At 32.7% G+C, this 25,973-nt stretch overlaps 1 protein-coding gene across 6 annotated transcripts in view; it reads right to left on the bottom strand.

Annotated features, from left to right (window-relative positions):
* LOC134847551 (anoctamin-7-like) overlaps positions 1-25,973 on the bottom strand; it is a 62,323-nt gene that overhangs the window by 18,865 nt on the left and 17,485 nt on the right. For 2 of the 6 annotated variants that reach the window (XM_063864623.1, XM_063864622.1), the window contains 6 exons: positions 11,828-11,891; positions 8,976-9,097; positions 8,365-8,475; positions 6,949-6,987; positions 5,615-5,641; positions 956-1,089 (listed from right to left, as the gene is read on the bottom strand). In XM_063864623.1, the coding sequence (XP_063720693.1) occupies positions 956-1,089; positions 5,615-5,641; positions 6,949-6,987; positions 8,365-8,475; positions 8,976-9,097; positions 11,828-11,891 (497 nt within the window). Of the gene's footprint in view, positions 1-955; positions 1,090-5,614; positions 5,642-6,948; positions 6,988-8,364; positions 8,476-8,975; positions 9,098-11,827; positions 12,350-25,832; positions 25,898-25,973 lie in introns of those variants that run through there. The other 4 variants (XM_063864620.1, XM_063864619.1, XM_063864624.1 and 1 more) reach the window with 3 other exon arrangements.

Raw genomic sequence — 25,973 nt, 5'->3', positions numbered from 1 at the left:
GTTGTAAGGGGATTTCATGGTAATCTAATGTTGGACGCGTTGTGGTTTTGTTGTATGTAATGCCACCTGTATGTATTTTTGCAGGGGCGGATCTTGGATTTTCTCGAGGGGGGATGGATTTTCAAAAATTTTCGAAAATTTTGTCGACCTTTTTTTTAGGTCGACCAAATTGATTTTCTGATCACTATGAAATCACTATGAAAACCCCATTTTGACAAAAAATTTTGCGCCGCAGACAAATTTTTGAAAAAACAGGCCAAAAAAGGCGTTTTTAGGCACTTTTTGGAAAGTTTTGACCAAAAAATTGCGTTTTTTTTTGGCGCGCGCACCCCCTCAATATTATTCATATTGGCGCCAAAGGCGCCTTTTGAAAACATTCGAGGTTGGTTAGCAAAAAATGGATTCTTAAAACTATACCAAAGGGGGCCCTTTGAAAAAAATTGGAAACCAGATTTGAGGGAAGGGAGGGGGGGGGGGGGGTCGCTTTCCAAACCGGCCCCCCTCGGCACGCTTCTGGTGGTATTTAAGGTTTTGATATGTATAAAGAGAATTGCAAAGTGTTCGGATAGACAAGTTTAATTACAAAGAGCAATCAAAACATTTTGACAATCTTTTGCATGCAATTTTGTTTTTTAGGCAACCTGAGACACAATTTTGAACTAACAATTTCGAACTGCAAAACTTTATCAAAAAATTTCAGTTGCTCTTTTTAATAAATTTTTGTCTGTGTAACTTTTTGCTATTAATTATACGGATCGTGTTAACAGTTCACCCCCCCCCCCCCCCCTCTATTGCAAAAGGGGGGGGGATTCGTTACAAGGTACCACCAAATTCGAATATGCTTGACTGTTCAATTCTTTCTTTATAGGGGGGGGGGGGGGGGGAGATCTGTTTTAAGGTACCAAAGGGTGGGGGGGGGGGGTAGTTAACAAGATCCAATTATACCAATACTGACTTTGATATTTTGTCCTTTTTGAAGGGACAAGTGAAGTAGTCGGGGGGTCGGTGGGGGATGGAGGTGAGCATGGGGTTGGACACACAGGGCAGGATACGAGACCACAGCCGAGCACTCCACTGATGCGAGTCAATCTGAAACAATACCCGTCGTCACACCACACACTTTATAATTAATAAAAATAACCAAAAAAAATGCATGTAGTTCTTAAGTAGGGGCACAACACCGGTTCGCCGTGATGAGCTGTACAGCTCGTATGTTGGTCCATTCCCTCGTGGATAAAAGGTCTTAATGCCAAATTGTTGGTAATATCTTTTCGGTCAACGATTCTAACCAAGTTAATTAACCTAAAACTGCTCATTTTGACGCCTGAAATTAATTTTGTCTCTCCTTTGAGCACAGCACGTCAAAAACAATACAAAAAAGTCTAACTAACCTAAAACAACCGTTTTTTAACCGATTAAACTGCTCAGGGTCACCGATAATGCCAACAATTTGGAACTAACTATATACTTCTAGATTTGTTAGTTTCTTATTAAACACTTCTGCTCTTCTGAATGAAGTAACTGTTTTCTAAAACTATTCGCCTGATTTAGTTGTTTTTTATGAGTCAACTGCCAAACCTCAATCAAAAAAGTTAATTAAACTCGAATGATCAGAAACAATTTCAATAAATGCGAGTAATCAGAAACAGTTTGACATATTCGAATTACCAAAACCATGTCGACAAATTTTAGATAGATCGAAAACAATTTAGAAGCTTTTAGATTTTTAAAACAGATCTGCACCTCATTAATGTGCTCTTCATTAGCGTGCGTTTTCGGCGAGAAGATATTTTGCATAGACAAAAGGTTTGTCAGCGAAGCGAACAAAGAGGTATTTAAATATCACTAATTGGTTCCTCAAAAGAAGTAAATTGCAGCCTTTTTTGGTCTTTTCAAAATGTAGCGGTTGACGCAAATTAGTGAAGGGGGAGGATACTCAGCTAAAATACAAGTTCTATGCCATTACACACTTGAATAACCCAAAGTTAAGTGATGTTTACCGCATTAAAGGTTACCAATTGTTGTTTTGGGACCGTTTTTAAAACCATTCAGCTTAAGTAACATTTAAAAGCCATGGCAAAAGCATATGATTTTTGAAATGACGATGAAGGCGGCTTTCAAGGCAGGGGCGGATTTAGGGGAAGGGGGATTCGGGGGCGGATGCCTCACTTTCCTTTTTGGTTTATGACTTCCAATATGACGACCTACCCTATAGTTTTTGTATAGGCGCCTTTGGTGCCAATATATACTAATTTTGAAGAGGAGCGCGCGCCAAAAATGCGCGATTTTTCGGCCAAAATTTTTCAAAAAAACGCCCCAAAACGGCAGTTTTTCCAAAAACTTTTTCCAAACTGCTTTTTCAAAAACTTGGCTGCGGCGCAGAAAAACTTTGACAAAATATGGTCATTATAGTATTTTCGGAGAGCTCGAAAAACCAATTTGGTCGACCTAAAAAAAGTTGACAAACTTTTGAAAAACTTTTGAAAATCCGCCCCCACTCTCGAGAGAATCCGCCCCTGTTTCAAGGTATTTTCTGTTTTCCGCCACCTTCTGCTATTTTAGCAATCAATTTTGCAACCACTGATCCACATGTAAAAGATGTAAAAGCGGCTCTAACTAATCCGAACGCAACAATTGTTTACTCGAGAATTATATAACACGTATAACTTGCCCTTGTTGCAGAGAGCATTCTCGTTATCTATGAAAAACAAAATTGTTTTTATGAATATGAAAATGACAGTTGCGGGATTTTTTAAGGCAGTGCAATAAAAAAAGAAGTAGCAACCATTTTGTAGATGAAAACTTCTCAATAGTATCTGTGATCAATGTAAACACAAAGATGGTATTTCATCATCAGAAAATTTAAGAAAAATACACGAAAGTGCGAAAAAGAATAATGGTTAGGTTGATAGGTGCGAGAAGGCTAAAGGTCTTAAATTATACATAGCATGTTGAAATTTGAAACTATTGTTGAATTTTGGTTCGAATACACGCCAAGAGGGACTTGTCGGATTCAAAAATTGTCAAACAATGTCTTTTCTTGTTAAGTTGAAAAATTTGGGTGTTTTCGGAATTATTTGGTTTTATTTTAAACTTACCTCAAATTTATCTGTGTGAGAAAATGAAAATTTTGAAAAAAGATAGTTTAGTTGGGGGATTGCTTGATTGATTGGAAATCGTTTGGAGGTAACTTAAAAGATGGTGTGATAGCTGTGCTGTGATCGATACAATTAACACACCTGATGGTCGTAACATTGTTGTTTCTTGTCATTGATTTCAAACTTAATGCTCTTATATTGAATTCATGCTAGATTTTTTATTATGAAAAGAACTCTTGGGTTTCTTGAAGGTTTTTTGTTTTGATTTAGTTGAATTGGTTTTTTTTCCAGCCACAATTGTGGCTTCCCAGTTTTTCTAGGCTTCCCATTCCATTTATCAGAAATTCACACATAGATATCAAATTCATTTACGAAGTTAAATAAGCATGATAAAAAGAACACTTTTTTCTGATGACTTCAATTGAGAATTATGTTTGAAAAGTTGCCCTGTCTTTTTACTCCAAAAAAATTTTTCCACCATCTTTACCCTATACATTTGTACACCAAATATTTGCTGCCACACAAACTTTCATCTGTCTAGGAAGTTAAACCAATATATCAAATTAGTCCGCTTTAATGCGTTAGCTGAAACAGAGACTAAATGAAATGTATCCAGGTAATTCTCAAGTTAAGAGTCCAAAAACTTGAGCATTCCAATATAGCACTTAAAATTTGGTTGCTTATGACTAAAAATTTGACACAGACTCAATAATTCTTAATGGAATACGCTTCATTTCGTTATTTGTTTGCGTTAGTCTCAATTTTTTGAGGTTTTTTTTGCACCAACCCGGAAAAACTTTGAGCGCAAAACCTTAATTCACATTTAAAAATGCTGTTTTATAGCAGTTTAATTCCAGAGAAATCGCTTTTCTGAAGCGACGCTAGGTTGGGGGTCGGGCCTTAGTCTTCTTTTAGATCATGCGCTATTTCACCTTGAAATACCAAAAAAGATCAAATTAGTAAAAATGTTCTATCGTTGCCATTGTGATTGAAATATTGGAGCCAATTTCATCGCTCCATAACAATTTACATATTTTTATTTGAAATTCGAGGTCAATAACCAACCTAATTAGTAAATAAGTTTTTTCTACTTTACTGATTTTGTATAATTTTTTTTTTCATTTTTTTGTTCTTTTCCAGACATAACCAGCCTAAATAGGCAATTGGAGTTTTTAATTTCAATATATTTTTTTCAGCTATTCGCTCGAACTTTTTGAAAAACACCATATCTAATTTCGACCTGATTATTTAAACCAGATTGCGTTTTTCTAGTTTTTGTCTGATCTTTGTTCTCAAAGTAGCGACCAATAGCAATCAAAATTGAATTTCGCGATTAATAATACTAGCAACCCGATAACATTGAATAATATTATTGAATAAATTGAATAAAAATACTAACAACCGGATAAAATAAAACGAGAATAAAAATTTTTGGTGTGAAAATTTTCTAAGATGAAACTATATGGAGAAAAAAGAAGCAGGTTAAAACTGTGGCTTAAAAACAGACGGAATCTTTTTATAAAACACGCTAAACTGTTGACAATATTTTAGCCAACTTTCGTTAAGATATTTAAGGATATCAAAAATTGATAGACTTAGGTAGAATTTCAAAAAAAAAACATTTAATTTTTATATTTTTTCTTTGTTTTCAGCAGTTTACTAAAGATACGTTAAATTGCTACCGGAAAATCCAGAGCTGTTTTTATTTTAGTCTCTCTTCACTTTTGACACTCTTTTACTGAACCATTTTCGATTGTTACAACACTCATATTTCCTTATGTAATCTGAACCACTTTAGATCCATTTGCTGACCCCTTGACGTTTTATGTAATTGAGCCGCTCAACTTCCGCCGCACTATTATACATTGCGAGAACGTGGCTGTTTATGGACATAATGTATGGACATGTATGGACATAACCGCCTTTAAAGTGAACTAATCGCAAAGTCACCAAGGACATTAGTGTAAGCGAATAACTACTTTCTGTTAGCCGTTTTTTTTCTATTTTTAAAAGATGTTAAATGGATCTCGAAGTAAAGATTGAAAGCATATATCACTTTTTTATATCACAAAAAGTGACTTGTAACCATGAATATGTTGATGAAAATATGGCGGATAATAGAGTTACTGTATTTCACGGCTTAAGGGCCCTCTCGACTTATGATCTCTGTCTCTTCCCCCTCAAATCTGTGAAAAGTTTTCTAGTCAGTGAAGGGGCCTTATATGCAGTGAAACACGGAATTTAAAAAATTACAGAGTGAAGTGAAAAGATTAAGAAAAGTGATGATGACAGTTAGAGTAAGAGGATCTGTTTAGCTTTTCCCTCTTAATGGTAAAAGGTAAGAAGATTTATTAATAAGTACAATATTTGCAAATAGCATCGGATTTTCTCTTTAAAGATAAATACAATAGGAAGATGGCTGAAGAGATCCGCGAGTAGAAAAAAAAAGAAGAATAAACCAGATTGCCCTTTGTCCGTGAAATATTTATATCAGACTATAGACTGATAGAACTTACCCTTTCGGCATACGAAATGTCTTGTTTCTAAAAGAACCCAAATTATGTTAAACAACGTTTCACATTTGACAATCGGTCTTGAGAATGATTCTGACGAATTCTACATGGTATTTTAGGTTACCAACTCACAGGTGGCTTATGTTTTCATTGGACAACAATTTTTTTGTATCGACTCCCGCATCCAGTTTCAACCGTTAATAATCGAATATATTATGAGGTTAGTACCGGTTTCTAGTTCGTATGGTGTGCACAAAAAATCCATCATAATCGATAATAAACGATTATAATCCCTTTTGATAATAATCGATAATAATCGATTATAATCCCTTTTGTTTGCCCATTTGTCTCCGGCCTTGCGTCCGAATTGCTTATATTTTACGCTTTTCGTAGACGTTGTTTAATGTGAAGTATGAGAGAAAAGTTTTAAACGTTTACAGATCAATTCAGAAATTCATAATTTTTGAAGTTTTTTTCATTAGACTAAAAAAAAGAACAAAAAAATTATTTTCTTACTCAATTTAAATCCTGTTCTTCTTTTTTTGCTTTGTAAGTTATCTTCTCAGGTTTCGAGTATATATTTTTTCAATTTGCAGTCAGAAATCTTTTGCCAGTTGCACTGAAACCGGTCATTCTTGGTTATTGTTCCAACCATTTGAAAAATGTGGAGGAACTTTGTATTCGGGTGTTTAAGTTTTTTTCGTTTACCAAGCAAAATCAGGTGCCACAAATACTCTTCCCAATAAGTCGAATTATATGTCACATTAAAACATTTTCAGTAGCAATTGGAAAGACACTAAAAAATTTTGAAATTGCTTAACGGTTGGAATTTGTTTGATTTTTCGGTCTATAAGGTGAGCGTGCAGGCTTAAAATAGCTTATTTAAGCTAAATTTAAGCCGCGAAAACTTAGTTTTACTCAAGTAAAGCTAAATTTTAAATTTTTTGCGCTATTTTGGGACATCAAAATTTCAAAAAATCGAAAAATATCTACATAAAATAGAAAAAATGTTTAAAATTTTAAAAAAACTTTTAATGATTTGATTTTTTTTTGTTTTTCCAGTCATTTTCCAAAAAAAATTGTTTTCCAGATAACCTATTTGACTATGACTGTCTAATATGCCTTTTTTGTTTAGTTCTATAACTTTCTACGTATAAGAAATTATCTAACTTGCATTCTTTCAGCACGAGTTTGTTGTGAATTGATAAATCAATCATTTTGAACTAATATTTTTTAGCAATATTTTCTCAAAGTTGCCGCTTTTCAAAATGGTCCCAGTTTTTGCATGCCACCAAGCGTCGAATGGCACTTTTTGAACTGACTTTAATTGAACTCACCGTCACACCATGGATATCGTCATCATCTTGTGAAGCGAGCTGAAACAAATCGTGTTTTTATTGACTGACTTTTTTTTCAATTTCCATGTCATTGAAAGCTTAAAGCTTAGCTATCTTCATCTCTACCTTCGACACGGAGGCTTTTAAGAATTTTGGGACCCTTTCCAGTCCCTCTTGATTTTTTTTCTGAGATTCAATAAAATTCAAAAAAAATCAAAAACTATTAAAAATGACGTTTCATATTATAAACTGCCTTAAAACATGTCAGCGTGAACAATTGAAAAAAGTTCTACAACATTTTTTTTCATGAAAATGCCGTGCGAACAATTTTTGAAGAGCTATGTTTTGTTATTTTACGAGGGGGTGGGAAACTGGAAAAGAGCCGAGTTTTTTATGCCCCCCACCGCCTACCGGGTTATTGCAAAAAGATTCATTCCGACGTACAATATGCGCACATGCTAACCGCTGAGTTAGTCATTCAGGGGATGGAAATTCTTCACTAGGTACCATAAGAAGTGTGAGAGCTGCTGAGATCTAAAAGCGCTCAATCTAAAAGCATTTTTGTAAAACTTTTCTCATTTTCAATTAGTCGTTAGCCGGTTTGAAATTGATTTATGATAGTATTAAGTATCTGAGTTTTCGTGTATGGCCTTGTAGATAACTGTTTGTATCAACTAATGTTTTGTAATTTTTAACTATCCTTTTTTAATTTACCAATACTTTAACTCAGGTTGCCAAGATTTTTTCAAATTACGATTACTCTGTTATATATGTTACTTTTATTACCAACCAACATTTCGGCGCCAGAATGTAGCAATCTCGAGAGAGATAGCGCAGGCCCAAAAAAACGAAAAACAGCGTCCTTAGAATGTTTTGGGAGAGCTCGGAAAAGCAATTTTATTTCGACGACCATAAAGAATAGAAATTTTAGATAATAGAAAAATCTTTCGCCCCCCCCCCCAAAAAAAATCCTGCACACACCATTATTTTGTTGGCGTTCAAACGTCTCTACGCGTTCCTGCCCTATTTAATGCCTGATGTTATTTTGCAAATTTAAAGTCGATCTTTTTTTTGGTCGACTAAATTGCTTGATCTAAACTCTCCCAAATCACAAAAAAGACCAAATTTTGACCGCATTTGCGCTGCAGGCAATTTTTTGAAAAAAACTGGCATAAAAGACGTTTTAAGGTACTTTTTGGAAGGTTTTAACCAAAAAAATCAAAAATAATACCAAAGGGGGACCCTTTGGAGGGCCAGGGGGTCGAAAGCTTGAAGAGAGACGAGAATTTGCACCCGCAACCTCCCCCCTTCCCCCTTAATCCCCTTCTGGCTGTACAAATTTCATATCAACGTTCAAAAAGACTTTTAAAAGATCAGGCTTTATAACCATAATTCAAGATGCATGCAGTGACCTACTTGAAGTGGTGCCCGCATGTTAAGCTCCTCTGCATACAGACATAACACCTCAAAAGGAACGTGCACTTTGACGTACACTGTGCAATGCTGCTGGCCATCTTCATCTATTACCTAAAAGGAAAATTAATGTTTAGTTTTTTGTTCAGATTTTTTCCAGACTAAACTGACGTGGATAGATAACACTTGAAAAATTCTGAATTCTGTAGTCGGCGACACTGACGGGAGTGGGGTGGGGGTGGGGTTTTATGGGGGTGCCAACGTTTTTTAATCGATTCATTTTGGTACTATTCAACTCTTGGCCAACCGGTGCTAAATTGTTTGACATTTTTTTTAAAAATGAAACCATATTTATTATAAACAAATAGAAAAGAAAAATCATAGTACAAAGAACGCAACAAAAAAACGTAAATTATTTCGAACTGAACAAAAAAAGCTCGGAAAAAAAGAGCGAGGAACTAAGTCACCATTTTATGACTTACATTTCGCGGAAGTAGAAATATCTCTATGAAAACAACTTTCAGATAGGAGGAATAAGAACCGCACGCGAATATGCTTCTATTTGACGAACATGAGATTTGGTATAGATTTATGTTGTAATAGCTGATACTGACCTCTTCCAATTGTAGTCCCTGTCTTTCAAGTTCTGAGAAGAATTTATCCCTGCCCGCCTTCCTCCTCTTCTCCGTGTCTTTCTCACTGGTACTGCCCTTCGTCTCATACACCAACACGAAATCTTGAAAAAATTCAAAATATTTAAAAACACAACAATTAGAAGTAACAAGAGTAATCAGTTTCTGTGCAAATATCACAAAAGTTCAGAGCGCAGAATCGCAGAAAAAATATTCTGATTTAAGGAAAAATTTCGAGAAAAAAAAACAAAAAATTAGAAAAAAAATCTTTTTGATCAATTTTTTATCCATGTTCCCAATAAATTTTTTCGAAGTGCTAGAAAGAGTAGAAATAACAGCAAAACTAATTTTGAAACTAAGAATACATCTAAAGTCGTTGGAGATATATTCGTATTTAGTATGAAAACAGAAAAAAACTCAAAATTTTTTTGACTAATGAGTTTTTTGGAATCCAAACTACAACTAATAGAGCTATAGATAGCTAAGTGAAGAACAGTTTTCTATATTTTCTCTAGCCAAAAGTTTTTAGTTAATCGATTAGTTTTTTAAATTTCTTTGTTCAAGGTACAATGAGAGTATAGCCTAGATTTTTAAAAGTTAACTGTTTTATTAGACAAAATTGATTTAAAAGATTTTATTTGGGTTAATTAACAGAACTCAAATGCAGTCCTACATAAAAAAGTGTAACAACTAATTTTATTAGTGCGTTTGTTCAAAACGCATACGTATTTATACAGAGTTTGTTTTCAAAGCAATACGTTGCTAGGGGGGATGTTTTACGGTTGGTCACTTTGTGGGGAAGATTGTACGTTTCATCACAAAATTTCAAACCCTTTGAAAAAAATGTGAACGTAAGTTAATTGTTGTTCCGTCGTTCGAAGAAGGTGAAGGAAGATCTATGCTTGGGGTGTTTGTTACACTCAAACCAATTTCCTAATTTCGTATAAGTGACTTAAATTTACTTTTAAAACCTTCAAAGCTCTGCTCCGATTCAACCAGTTTTGTTGTTCCGACCACTGAAAATATGGAGGAAAACGGCTTTGGGTGAGCTTTAGTTTTAAAAAGTTTTTTCAGTGTTTTACACGCAAAATGAATCAGGTACTAAGAAATCATAAAAATGGGCCGATTGATACTTCATTTTAAAGCCTTCCCGCGTAAATAATCGATTATAACGGATTACTATGATGATTTTTTGACAATTATAATTGATTGTAATTACCAAAATTTGGTGTTTAAAGGATTTGTAATTGATTATTATTTTTGTGTCAATAAGAAAATCTCTAAATGAGAGATATCTTGAACACTTTGGTTCATCTGAACACAGAGTTTTACCTAAAAACAAAAGTTTCAAAGAGATCCTTTCATATTAGTGGAAAGATTACCTCGGTAGAAGAAAAATAAATCCTCCGAATCAATCATGAAACTAAATCAATATACTGATGTTTTGGTGGTTAAAAAGCTTAAAATTTGCACCACAAAACAACTTTAATGGGGAAGAAATGAAAAAAAAAACCTTATAAATATAAATTGATTGGAAAACTTTAAAACCATTTTTCTCTTTTTTCATAGGAACCAGCGTCTACAAAAAGCATAAATTATAAGCAATTTAGATGCAATTTCGAAGACAAAGTAGACAAACATAAGGGATTACAATCAATTATCATCGATTATAATGGATTTTTGTGCAAAACTAATGAATTAGAAACTTTGAATAAAAATAATGGATTATAATTGAACATAATTGTATCGAAAAGTGGACGAAAATATAATCTGAAAATTTTTTTTGAAAAAAAAATGTAGTTACAGTGCCTAATTCGTCATCAAATATGCCCAACTTCTAGGTTTTTGTTTTCATTTTCTTATACTATCAGGCAAAAAAGCGACACAATTTGGAAAAAAAAAACGTTTTTTGTTATCCTTGTCGGAATTTTATTCATGTCTTTCACAGCAACTGAATATCCTCGGTTTTTTATAATATTCTTTGCTTTTGTTTTTATGAGCCTATTTTAATAAAGTTAGCTAGATGAAATTACAATCAGTTGTGAGAAGAGTCTATTTTATGTGTTTATTGTTCCGATCGCTCAAAAGCGGAAAAGATTAACAGCTCATCTTTCCCTGTAGTAGTTTAATAGATTAATAAGTAGTTTTTACAGGATTTCAAGAAATTTTAATAAAATTGGTCGGGGATTGATTGAGGATGATATCCTTTGAATATATTGTCAATTGTGATTAGCCTTCCGAAAAATTATTTGAAAATAGTTTTCTCCGAGTCAGTTTATCACAAAAATTGAACTCTGAGTAATGTCGAAGTTGAAAAAAGATCACTCTTCGCTTCGACTATTAATGAAATCAATGACTAGAAAAAAAAACATTTAAAGTTTTTCTGAAGTGTTGTTTTTTTGTTATTCTTTTTTCGTTCCGTTGCCATTCAGCTTAGAGAAACAGGTTTTGGGAATCAAAAAACCAATCCTCTATCTGCAGATTATCAAAAGTTGATATATTGAAACAAAAAGAGTAAAAACGGTATATTTTCCGAAAAAAAATGGCTATTGTCAGGCTATAGATTTCAAAAGGAGTACCAAAAAGATCATCGCTTAAACCAAGTTTGGGTCTGTCTCTTCAGTGTTTTTTGCATCAAAGAAGGTTGCACATCCAAGTAAACATAAACTAAAATCAGTTTTATAATTTATTTGTTCTTTATTTAATGATGTCCGAAGAATAGAAAATCCACCTGCTATATTTGTTACATTGATTTTCCCAAGTCTTCGTGCAAGTATAAATAAGCAGGAATGCAGCTTTCGTTTTTTTATTTTAGTTTCAAATGGAATACTCACCTATTTTCCGCTTGTTGTCCTCGAAGTAAGTGGCCGGGTCTAGATTCCGGAACACAATCTCCTCCTTAAACAAAATCACAGCATGTTTCCCTCCACGTGAAGAGTTCTGGAACCTTCTGGTCCATTTAGAAAAAACACCCTCATTTCTATGACTACTCGATTCTGACCCGTTAGACGATGTCAGCTTAGCCGATTTTTTACTAGATGAAGTGAACCCATTTTGACGCTTTCGATTGGAAGACGATGGATGTGATAAATTGTTGCTACTTGTGCTGCTTTGCAATAATTGGATTCGTTCAGTGACCCATGATTTAAACCCTGCTTGCTGGGTTTGTTGCTGTTGCTGCTGATTATTTGTTTGTTGTCGTTGAATTTGTTGTTGCTGTTGGTTGTCGGAATGTAAACTGGAAGGCGTAATGAATGAGTTTCCATCAGCGAAGGAAACTTCCATTTAAAATATTGGTAGAACGGGTAAGAAAACACAACTCAATATCACTTTAAGAGCATACTTTCTTTGTTTTTTTTGTTGGTAAAGAAAATTTTGGGTAAGTAAAACTTTTTAACTAACCAACTTTAAAAATTTCTTGCGTTAATGAAATGTAAATGCACTTGTAATTCCTTGAGATTTTTTTGAAAACAAGGAACATCTTTCTTTCATCTTCTCAAAAGGAAATGCCTTTGTTCAATTTTTTGCTCAGCTACTTTCACAATCGCTCTGATAACTTTTTGGAAGACTAAATTGAAGGAAAAAAGAACATACATCGAAGAACTGATCCAAGCTTTATCAAAATAAAATAAAATATCTGTTTTGATAGGAGTCTTTATGTAATCAGCGCAATGAGAGGGGATGAAATTTCAAGTATGTAGTAAAAATTTGGGTTCATATTACCAGTGAACAGAGAATTACTACAAAGAGGATAAATTGAATTGACATAATCTGCAATCTCTAATATATAATCATTTCAAGAGTTTTTTTATTAGTGATGTACATGTTAAAAGTTTAGTGCTAAGCGCAATATTGGAAAAAATAGACTCAATCAATTTGACGGAACGAAAGCAATTTGTCAGATTTTTTAGGCCTTAAAATAAAACGTTTTTAGCAAAAAAATGGACGTTTTAAACCGTGTTGATTTCACTGGTATTTTTATTTGATGCAAAAGAGAAGATACTTTTTTCTTGAATGAACTGATATATGCTTATAGTTTCACATAAGCTATAAGCGCTGAAAAAACTGCTGATTTATTGGATCAATATAAATGTTTCAATCTAAACATACCAGCAAAATTCGACCGATGATCAGAATTAAAGGAGAATAGTGAACAAAAAGACTATAGCCATTTTTTGCTAAGCGTTCATTTAAATACACTTTTTTCAATGGAAAAAAATTCCTGCTGGTGTTTATCAAAAAAGGTGGAATGGATTAAACGTATGTCACTTCTGTCTAATTTTCTTTCAGACAATTTGCAGGTTTGAAGCACGAAAAAAGATAAGAACGAACAAGATTTTTTAAACTATTTTGAAGCCCTCAGAGAAAAAAGTATGAAGTTATGACAGCAAATTATAAAGGAAATGGGTCAAAGTCATAAATTGAAAACATGATCCACCCTTTTATGGAAGCGTTTGATCAAAGTAATTGATACTCCCATACGCTCCCAGGTGTAACGCACTTAAAAACCCCTTACGGCTTAAAGGTCAAAAAATGAGATATTTAGGAGAGTACTGAACAAAAAGACTATAGCCATTTTTCGCTTCGCTAAAATTTTTGACATGAAGGAGAGCAAAAGTTCCGTTGAGATTGCAATGACATCAAGTTTTTTTGTTTATTTTTTGCTTAAATTTTGTTTTATGATTCGCACTATTAAAATGTACAATTGTTTTATATAAAACTTACAGCTTAGCAGTTTAATTTCAGGCAGATACGTGGAGCTTGTTTCTAGAACTATTGGAGAAAGAGGTCGTGAAGTTATTTAGTTAATTTTAATTTGCCAGATTTTGGACAGTGATTGGTTTGAAAAAAAGGAAAATCCCCGACAGATATAGAACCGTAGTCTTTTTCAAGGTGAACTTCGCAGTATGTTATGAAATTCATGAGCACAAAATGAACTTCGCATGATAGAAAAAATAGCTATTCCTTATGCTGAATTCGTTTAAAATTTTTTTTATTCAAGGCACAAATTTTTATCAAAAACAATTATGTAAATAAAAGAAAACATTTTAAGGGTTAATTATGGCTATTATGAGTTCTATCGATTTTTTGCTCTCCAAAAATCAAAACCTAAAATTTCAACGGAAAACAAATAATCTGAAAAAAGAATGAAAATCATTTTGAACTAAGTAATAACAAAAAAAATAGTCAATTGTTTTCAAAACAAAAAAAATTTATGTTCTGTTAACCATGAACAAAAGATTGTTTGACTAAATGGGAAGTTAATGGTTTGACAACATAGACAACCATTAATAACAAAAATAACCAGATCTCATGGAGATTTTGTATTCGAGGAGGATACATTTTGCTGAAAGCTATAATGGAAAATTGTTTCAAAATAGGTTAAAAAATCTAGCAGCTCTAATTAAATTCTATTTAAACAAATCGTTGGGACCAGGGATGTTCAAAAATTAATTGCAATTGATTTTTTGAGTTTTTTCCAAGGCAATCAATTAATTGTAATGGGGTTTTTCTAGCAATCAATTATTGCAATTAATTGCAATTAATGGGCTTTCTCAAATAAAACATTTTTTTCAAGAAAACAATTTAATGTTCCGCTTTTTGAGGATGATTTATAACAAAATTCCGTGTCTTTTTGCCTCATAGTCGGCTGTTGTACTAGAGGATTAACAGACATTCTAAGCTTGCCGGCAAACGTTGATGTCATCAACTCACTGAAAAAATTTCCAGGCTATATTAGGCCTGCATTACTTATAATAGATGTTATTAAATCGTGTTATTATTGCCAATTAATTGCTTGCTTTACCATCAATTAATGGGTTTGGAAACTCGTAAGCATAACTATCGTAAGCTGGGGTCATTTAATAATTTGATTTTTTAAAATAATTTCACTTCTTTACTTCACTCATTGTTTGTTTACAGTAAGAAAATGCTTTTTGATTAAACAAAGAAGTTTCGAAAAATCATAGTTTTAAAATGGAGTGAATCTGGCTTTTGAATCCTCTGGACTCAATTCAATATGTCGCTTTTTTTAAAAAAAAATCTGCAAATTTTAGCACTTAATCAACGTATTTACAGCCAAAAATTTTGCTGTAAGTGTAAATGGTTGCTGTAATTGATAAAACTCGACAAAAAAAATTTTATCAAGAAAACAATCATAAAAATCAGAAAACACCTTCGGCACCAATCCTGCCATTTTACAGTAGTTCCACTCAAAACGTGTTGAAAATTGATATGACTATACGCATAGCGTTCTGCGTATGTGTTTTTTGTTCCGACATTCGAAAAACAATTGGAATAACTACGCTTAGTGATTCTTTTGTTCAGGCAATTTTAGGTGCGCGTCGGAATATGTTTTTAACCAATTTTTGTTTCATACCTTATTGAAAATATCGACTCCCTGAAATCAAATATAAAAAAAAATATTTTACATCCAATCAGTTTTGAAGATTTTAAAAGGAAAGTTTTATTTATGTTAAAAACGTAACGCGAATTAATTGTTCGTAGTAAATATTGTACAAATTTTTTTATTTTTCATTTTTTCTTTTCTTAAAATTAACATTTATTTTTGATATTAATTAAGAGACAAACGGAACACTCAGGGCTTTGCCCTGACATACGAGCAATCTTGTTACAAAGCAATAACTGCCGTAGCTTTGTGTTCAAATTATTTTAAAACTTAATCATAATTTTTTTATATTGCCGGAACAACATCACAGAGCAAATCAATTCCGATGCAGTATTATCACGCAGTTATAGAGTTTGAAAGGCAAATCTGAAAAAAATAAACCTGGACAGTTTTAAGCATCTATGTTCATAGATTCAAAATTAACTAAATTTCATAGTTCTGATTTATTGACGAGTGAGAAGTATCTTTTGATTAATGATTGCGCTTAAAATCAAAAGAAACGCTGAAATTTTTAAAAATTAACTTCAAATTTACCTGGAGTTGAATTTAAAGTTTTTTTGAGATGTGAATTAGTTTTTAGACAACATCTTTAATAACTTTTGCTCATTACAGTACTGTGCAGTACTGTGTTAGAAAAAATCTGGAAAACACTGCATTATTTTTCTCTGATTTTGTCTCCAATCAAAGTTATAGTAAAATGTCACAAAAAATTTGTGCTCTGTATTTTTGAAACTGATTTTCACAGATCAATCCGGTGTCATATTAGTCTAATTACCCTCTATCCAAATAAATAAATATAGGCAAAGAAATCCTGAACTGAAGGGAAATCATTGAATTATTTTAACCAATCAAGCTGATTACAGATTGTGCTACTAGATTGGTCACATTCATTCCATTAAAGGTGAAACTACCATTTACTAAGTGAAAAACACCAATGTATTGTTTTTCAATCGATGATCGATTTTCAATGCTTTTTCAATTTTTGAAAAACTTAATTTCAGAACGTTGCGCGACCGTCGCGATTTTCAGCACGTTACGTGTCCCTGTAAAATCTTTGTGCGATTACGAAATTTTGGTCGCGCAATCCACTCCGCGCTACCACACTCGGTTGCGACCTAAGCCGCTCAACTCGACCCGGGTTGATTAAAACCACCTATTTTCTTTGATTTTTTTGTTTTTATGTCAGAAATGGATAGCCAAATTGTTTGTGGGACCACTCATCTATACATGTTTTGTCTATCAAATTTTGAAACCAAATTTTAGAATAAGTATCAAGTTATAGAACAAGTATCTAAAATCGGTCTTTGAAGAAAAAGTTCGGAAGAATAATTAGGAAAAAACGTGGTCAAGAAGGTTTTAATAAAATGATAGCATCCTTGATCTTGTTAAAAGTTAAATTAGATCTGATTATATAACGTTGAATTATGTAACGCTGAATTGTATAATGCTGAAGTATATAAGACTGAACGGATGAGTAGAATTCAAAAATGTAAAACGTGAAAGGATTGCAAATGCGGTGTGTTTTTCAGAACAAGTCTTCAAACGAGAACTAATATAAAAAATCCATGTCATGGATCAATGATCAACCTGGTACAGAAAAAGGGAATAATCTCAAAACTAGTTCTTTTTTTCAAAGCTCAAAAATTGTGTAAATTCAAACCTTTGAAGATGAATTATTGTTTACGAACAAATGATTATGAAATCAGAATAAAAAACTAACAAACTCAATTCGAATTTCAGTAAAAAAAAGCCGAACAAATGTTACAATGATTGTTTTCAAGGATTTATGAAGAGTTTTCATCTTCTTTATTTTAATAGCTCTGTTTTGAACAAAAAAAATAGTCAAGAGTTACATGTTGAAAACAATAGGAGCATCTGGCTCAAAGTAAATTTGCCGACATTATTCTTTATTTAAGAATCATTTATTTTCTTCTTAAGCATACTTTGAGACTCAGCCAGAATCAATTACAATGACACAGTTTTACCAGACATCCGGCATGTCTGCGTGTTCAAAACGCAGTCTAAAAACTCCTCAAATAAAAAAATTGAGAAAAAATCAAGCAAGCATGCAGTTATCTGGATGAGAAAACACAAAAATCTGTGAACTATTTTTAGTTTGATGCAACTAGTTTTGCACTTATAAAAGTACTTCAGTGGAAATAAAATAAGCTTTTCCAACTTACCGTTGAATTTCACCAAAACGTTTCTTAAAACTTATATGATTTTTTAAGATAAAAGTCAACCGTGAGTAGTTAGAAAACAACTTTTGCAAGCTTCGTGCGAAAGAATGTAAAATTTTCAAGAATTATGCGAGAGTCTTGCGACGTATGCAATTTTAAAAACTACAAATGGGAATGCGAAACCTTGTTCTGACGTTAAGCTCGAAATGCGAACCTTGCAAGATTTGCACAAGTCTTAGATTTCCATTAATCCTGCAGACATTTTACTGATAACGAATATCATTTGCATTTCAGGCAAACATTTGAGTTTGTAACTTTTGGTTTTTCCTCAATACTCAACTATAATTAGCGGCACAAAACATCTGATTACTTTTGTAATAATATAACTCTAATTTTTCAAAGAATTTTAAAAAAAACATATCATATACCTTCAAAAATATGATTTCCATTCAGCCCTGCAACTTCCCTGTGTATCTGTCTCTTCAGAATAAGTACCTTTTAGCAGCTCTGTTATAATAATTTTCTGCTGAAGACTTGCAGAAAACATGTAAAAAATTAACACTAAGAACAGCAAAAAAAAATTAAACTTCTCAGTTGGTTTTCCCGTATTGCGTAGTTTTTGCACATGGAATGCAAATTTTGAAAAAATGTCATAAAAAAAGATATAAAACCTGGCAAAGAATTTCATTCCACAAAATACTATTTTCTAAATTTTAAAAATTTGATGGAAACGAACGTTTTGCTTTGGGTGTCTATTAGACTATTTTTGATTCTTTAAATTACCGTACGGTCATACAATTTTTTGTATGTCAAGCATTTGTTTTTTTTTTTTTTAAATTAAATCAGTTTTTTGTCACCAGTCTGTTCAACTGTTCTCAAAAAGCAGCAGAAATGGTTTAATTTTTTTTCTATTGTTTCTCGAAAATGTATGAAAAATATATGACAAGCATTCTCTCCATACACTTGTTGAATGGAATTGTATGATAAAGATTTTTTTTTTGTATGGAATTGTATGATAAGCATTTTCGGTGTATGGAGATCAACCCGGAGTATTAACCTTTTTGATTGACGAAATTTTCCGATACTGTTTAAGTTTTTTAATGCCAGTTTGGATTTTGAAGGCTCTGATAGTTTTTTTTTTGCTATAGAGGTTTATGAAATGTCATTATGACAATATATGAAATGTCAATACATGACAAGCATTTTCTCCATACACTTGTTGAATGGAATTGTATGATAAAGGTTTTTGTTGTATGGAATTGTATGGCAAGCATTTTCGGTGTATGGAGGTCAACCCGGGATATTAACTTTTTTGTTGACGAAATTTTTCGATACCGTTAAAGTATTTTAATGCTAGTTTGGATTTTGAACGCTCTGATAGTTTTTGTTTTTTGTTTTTTATAGAGGTTGTTTTTCATAGAGGTTGTTTTGTTTTTTATTTTTTGTTTTTTATAGAGGTCTATGCTATAGAGGTTTATGAAATGTCATTGAGAGATATTTTTGCGCGCTAGTTATGCGTTTTCTTTTAACAGACTTTAAAAGTGGCCGGATTACTCAACGATTTATTCTGATTTAAGCAATTTTAAATCTTTTCATGAAATTTTAATTAATTTTGCTTTGAGTAGAGTACACAAAATAATATTAGATGAGTCAATGATCTAGTTTGAAAAAAAAAACATTTTTTAAAAGATGGCGTTCAAATTTGTTTGATGGTCCTATTTTGATATTAAAATTTTACTTTAATTGTTTTCAACTAAGCTTCGGCTTGCAACTTTTCATCTACAATTTGAGACTAACGAAAAAAAAATAAATATGGACCACTAAGCAGCCTCAATTCGGTTTGGAAAAAAAAATTAAGCTAGATTAACGTGAACAACGGATTTATGAACCCCCTGACTTCACATAAATTTTATTGTTCCGACTTTCGAAGGTAACAAAATATTTGTGCTCGGGGTGAGTTTTTTTTTTCTTCAGACAATTTTCGAATTTTTAACTAGCCATTTTTGACGGATTTTTTAAATATCATTCAAAAGCTATTGTTGTACTGAGCTTAAATTTGCAAACATATTTTACCTGTGACCGTTTTTCGCAAAGTTATGAGGGTTAAAAGATTGCCATTTTGGCCAATTTGGGACAATTAAGCGCTATTAACGCGTAAGCGGAGATGTAATCCGTCTTAGAAATCGTTCCAAGTTGGTGATTGAAAGAAGCTTATTTGCCATAATTTATTTGTTACAATGAGCGAAATCTATGCTTTTGTACCTTATATTGCGTGTGGGGGGATGATTTTCATTTAAAAAAATTACAAATTTTAGAAAAAAAAAATCTTTTTGTTTTATTTTATTTAATTTTTTCATGTTATTAATGCTCCATAAACCTTAAAAGTCAGTCAAAACATTCAGGGCTTCGCCATGATACGAGCAGTCTTGCTTAAGTTTTATAATCACAGTATCAAAGTCTTTTTGACTGTATAAAAAATGTTTGACAATTATTTGACTGGAAAAGCAGACTATGCCTGGAGAAAAAAAACTATCCCGAGCACAAATATTGGGTCGTATTTTCATTATCATGTATGTCAGTGTGTATTGTATCGCCACTCTCAACCAAATCATGGTCCTGCTCTGTCGTTAGATTTGGCAAATTTCTTTTGAATGTCAAATGTCACAGGCGAATGATATTTTGAATTTTGAGTTCAATGTGCCATTTTTTCACAGGGTACAAAAACTGGGTCTCATTAAAAATGATTGTTATAATCACCAATAAGCAAAGAGAAAAACGAGCAAAGCGTAAAAAACGATAAAAGGGGACTTAACTTGGAATGGTGAATTAATTAAGAATGAGGGACAAGGAGTGATTAAGGGATAAAAGGGATTATGAAGGAGTGCGGGTGAATTTTCATGAATTACAAAAAACTATATTATATTTTCGTTGTCAGTCTTTGCAAAAATCAAAAACAATCAATTGTAATTAAGTAAAATCGGATTATAATCTGTTTTTTGGCAAATGAATATAATCTATTTTAATCGATTATAATCGATTACAATGAGTTATTTAATTTTTTTTCTAAAGGTAGCCTAAAATTTTTAACAGTGTTTTGACAAGTTTGCAGTTGCTTTTGTCTTAGCACACGTTTTACTTATAGAAATGCAAAAAAAAAAATTACTTCTAGAAATGCAAAACTTGCTTTGGCTAAAAAAAATGTTATCTTGTTTTTAACATTTTTCGCTTCGCAGTTTTTTGATGCTTTATTTTTTGTAGTTTCTACCGATTTTTTACAACTTCATTCCCAATTTAATTTCCTCATTCCCTCCGTGTTTCCCGTCCCATTTTAAGCCCCGATTTAGGCCAATCCTCCCTCTCTTATGAGGGCTGGTTATGATTTAAATTTGATCCCCCCCGTTCGCCATCCGCCCGTACCCCCAAGATTTCACCCCTCTCATTCAGTTCAATCCCCCTCTGACGATAATCACCTCCCACGTGCGAGGGGGTAAAATTTTGAGGGAGGGCGATAAATTGGGGAAGGGGTTGTTAGGATGTGTGCGCGTGGGGGAGGGGGAGGTTGAGTGTAATGAGGTGTGGTGGGGGTTGTGGAATGGAGTGAGGTGGAGGGGGGGGGGGGGGGGAGGTGCGCAAGGGAGGTTCGAAGTGTGAAAGTTGGGGGAGTGGAGGTACACGTGGATGAACATGTTCCTTCGAGCTATAGTCTTACAGAACGTTGTAAGAAGCGGAGTAAACATTTGATTTTTGCCAAAAATCTATTAATAAATTTTGATAAATTTTATGAACTAAAATTTTGATTAATTGTAAATAAAATGAATTATAATCGATAAAAAACCTTATAACAGATATTTGAATATTAAAAATAATCAATTAAAATCCTCCAAAAATCCTTTTTAATGGTTGGATGGGTCATGAAAATCGATTATATGGGTTGAGTTTTTGACGATATAATCGATCAAAATCAATCATTTATTAAGAAGTTCTAGTGCGGGTATGTTGTTCATTATTTTCTTCAAAATTGGGATCAAAAAATGAAAAAACCATCAAACAGGCTTCAGATTATACTACAAAAAAGTCTACAACCTATGTAATCATCGCTAAAACTTCAAACAGAGCAAAAACCGTTTTTTTCTTCTTTTTTGAGTAATTTTTAACAAGTGCATGTTTACACGAGGGAAGATACATGTAAATGCAGAAATTAAATGATTTTGATTGCCCGCTAGTTTTAAAATGACGCTCGGTGTTTTTATTTTATTACCAGTTTGCAATCAGAGTAACATATTGAACAGAGTTGACATATGTCACTAGCCTTTTACATTTTCATTGCTTTTCCTCTTTTGAAACAATTTTTGTTTTGCGGTAGGTTTCCAAACTATCACGTTCTGTAGTTTGTAATAAATATTCCAATTGCGCAATATTTTTATGGTAAGCCAAAGCGCAAGGCTTAAAGGAACTAAAATTAACTAATTCTCAAATTTACAAAAGGATGAAAATTAATGATGCCACAATAAACTTTATAAAAACTGCGTTTTTCGCTTTCAAAAATTTGCTTGCAAAAACACATTTACTGGCAGTAAATGTGCTTTTGTAAGCAAATTTTCGAAAGCGAAAAACGCAGTTTTTATAAAGTTTATTGATTCAATTTAAATTTGAACCCTAAATAAGACAAATGTTGATACTTTTTTATATTTTTTGCTACACGCACTGGAAAATTATCCGAATTTTTTTCAGTTCTACCTGTTCTGTGTTCTGCCAAATCTGCAACGGAACGCGCAAGCACCGTGTTCTTCTGCTTACTAAACTTAAGGTTCCGATTTTCAAAAAAGAGACAGAAGATTTGTAGTTGGGGTGGTTTCTTCCAGCCAAATATCGATTTTTAAATGGATCTTTTTTTGGCAGAATTTTTTTGGCAGAAAAATGTCTGAAAGATATTGATGTTAAAAGATATTGATGTTCAAAACTCAAGATGTTCCGAAAATTCGCCTGCAACCAACTTATTTAAGGCAATTGAACTGATGCAAACACTTAACTTTTATTTAATGTTTAGCAAAAGTTGTTTTTCACAAGAATCGAGTAACTGAAAAAATGAAATGAAAGGGGCCGCAAAAGACTGAAGATTATTTGTTATCCGAAATAGGTAGAGGTAAAAAGTTGTTGCAATTGAGATTTTTCTTTGTTCATAATTTGGACGAAACCAAGCGTATAAAAATAAAAATTTCAGCCGGCTGCTTTACAAGTATTATAGAATGTTGCAACGATTTATTTTTTGAGTAATTTTTAACAAGTGCATGTTTACACGAGGGAAGATACATGTAAATGCAGAAATTAAATGATTTTGACTGCCCGCTAGTTTTAAAATGACGCTCGGTGTTTTTATTTTATTACCAGTTTGCAATCAGAGTAACATATTGAACAGAGTTGACATATGTCACTAGCCTTTTACATTTTCATTGCTTTTCCTCTTTTGAAACAATTTTTGTTTTGCGGTAGGTTTCCAAACTATCACGTTCTGTAGTTTGTAATAAATATTCCAATTGCGCAATATTTTTATGGTAAGCCAAAGCGCAAGGCTTAAAGGAACTAAAATTAACTAATTCTCAAATTTACAAAAGGATGAAAATTAATGATGCCACAATAAACTTTATAAAAACTGCGTTTTTCGCTTTCAAAAATTTGCTTGCAAAAACACATTTACTGGCAGTAAATGTGCTTTTGTAAGCAAATTTTCGAAAGCGAAAAACGCAGTTTTTATAAAGTTTATTGATTCAATTTAAATTTGAACCCTAAAGAAGACAAATGTTGATACTTTTTTATATTTTTTGCTACACGCACTGGAAAATTATCCGAATTTTTTTCAGTTCTACCTGTTCTGTGTTCTGCCAAATCTGCAACGGAACGCGCAAGCACCGTGTTCTTCTGCTTACTAAACTTAAGGTTCCGATTTTCAAAAAAGAGACAGAAGATTTGTAGTTGGGGCGGTTTCTTCCAGCCAAATATCGATTTTTAAATGGATCTTTTTTTGGCAGAATTTTTTTGGCAGAAAAATGTCTGAAAGATATTGATGTTAAAAGATATTGATGTTCAAAACTCAAGATGTTCCGAAAATTCGCCTGCAACCAACTTATTTAAGGCAATTGAACTGATGCAAACACTTAACTTTTATTTAATGTTTAGCAAAAGTTGTTTTTCACAAGAATCGAGTAACTGAAAAAATGAAATGAAAGGGGCCGCAAAAGACTGAAGATTATTTGTTATCCGAAATAGGTAGAGGTAAAAAGTTGTTGCAATTGAGATTTTTCTTTGTTCATAATTTGGACGAAACCAAGCGTAGAAAAATAAAAAAATTTCAGCCGGCTGCTTTACAAGTATTATAGAATGTTGCAACGATTTATTTTTTTACTCGTTACGTATATTTTTGTGCGTGGGAAAATGAAAAAATCTAAGCTAAAATCTAGACATCAAGGCAATCACATAATTTTTAGTGGGAAAAATTCACCTGCAACTATTTGATTTAAGGTAACTGAATTGAGGTTAACACTTAACTTTTTTTTATAAGTTTCAATAAAAAAGTTTTCTCAAGAATCGAGAAACTGAAAGGTTAAATTAAAAGGGACTAAAAAGGACTGAAAACTGTTTGTTATCAAAAAACGGTAAAGATAAAGAGTTGTTGCAAGAATTGAGGTTTTCTCTGTTCATAATTTCGATAAAATCAAGAGTATAAAAATAAACAGTTTCAGCCGGCTGCTGTACAAATATTACAGACAGTTGCAACTATTTATTTTTGTTAAATGGTTTAGTTTTTTTTGTGCATGTTAAGATAAAAAGCTCAACAAAAGTCTAGACTTTGAACCAATCAAAAAAGTTTTAATAGAGTTAGACACATCAAACAACTTTTTTGGTAAATTGACTAGGAAATGAAACAACTTCAAAATTTTCCAAAAATATTTAATCTCAAACTTCGCTGAAAAGAACTTCATAAAACTAGTTTTACTGAAAGTTTCAGGGCTTGAAAATGGTTTTATGGCTTATTTTACTACCAATACTACCAGTTCCTCTATCATAGGCCTGCTAGCTTGCTTTACTTTCTCGAAATTGAACTATAACTCAAGAGTCTTAGACCAGTTTTTCTCCTTAAAGCGACAACTTTTTGTTTTGAAATTTTGCTAATGTCATTGGAAATACAACTGAAAAAATTTCATTATAATATATCATTTAACCCAGTCCAATTATTTTTATTGTGGTTTTTGATTTGGAGTCGTAAGCGAAAACAACGAAAAAGGCTAAAACACACCCAAATACAGTAATTTCAACGAATAAAGTTCCTCCACGTTTTCAACAGTCGGAAAAATAAAACAATATCACTCCCCAAAACTCCGTTTGAAGTTTTTGTGAGATATCATTACAAGCACGAAATTAGCCGCAGAAAAGCACCAATTTGTGAAGTGTATTGCTCTTTAAGGATGAACACATTTGTTTCCCTCATAAAACCCCAAATTTTATCTTTTCGATGTTTTGCTGATGACTTGCCTAACATCCATTCGTAAATAGTCAAAACACTGTGGATATTAAAAAAGAAAGGACCTCTATGTTACCAATAAGCCGCGCAAGAGAGCGAGAAGCTAACTGGATACCAAATTATGAACTGTACTACTCTTTGACGATAATCGCATTTTATTTCCCTCATACAAACCTAAAGGCTATCTTTTTGATGTTTTGCTGAAAACGAGCACGAGTCTTGGTGGAACTTTGACTAAAAGGCGGAGACTTGGGCTAATTCAATTCGGCTCTCTGATAAATATCAAGTTTTACCACGCCGCAAAAATTATAACTTGAAGTCTGAAACAGTTTTTTAAATTTATTTTATTCGGCGATACATATCCTCAATTGTAAGATAAAAATAAAAAATGCTGCCTGTATCAATGCAATCTCAGAATATCTGTGGCTAAGGTGGTTTTTTCTTCAGATAAGTTTCGCTAAAACTGTTTAAATAGTTCAAATATCCTTACAACAGCCTGTGGGGGTATAAATTCTAAAAAAAAAAATTCAAACATTTTTCATTTTTTTCTTTAAAAATTGATCATTTAAAATCAATTTTTTTCAAAGGCAGTCAGAAAATTCTGGGCGTCGATTTAGATGGCTTAAGCTATGCTTATATATTCAAGTTGAACAGCCGCATTTATATTTTCTCAGAGTATTTTACCCTCGTGTTGTAATCGGACACGCCGGTTAATTTTATAAAAAGAAACTTACCCGAAGTCTCAATCTGCGAGTTCTTGCCATCCATATAAAATGAATTTCTTCATATACACCAAAAAATAGCCCCTATAGAAAGCTTTGATATGTGAAAAAAGTCCAATTTGAATACAATTAAAACATAAGAGCAGTTTCGTA

The sequence above is a fragment of the Symsagittifera roscoffensis genome, chromosome 6 (assembly GCF_963678635.1).
Source record: "Symsagittifera roscoffensis chromosome 6, txSymRosc1.1, whole genome shotgun sequence".
NCBI lineage: Eukaryota > Metazoa > Xenacoelomorpha > Acoela > Convolutidae > Symsagittifera > Symsagittifera roscoffensis.
This window is presented reverse-complemented; position numbering and strand designations above follow the sequence as displayed.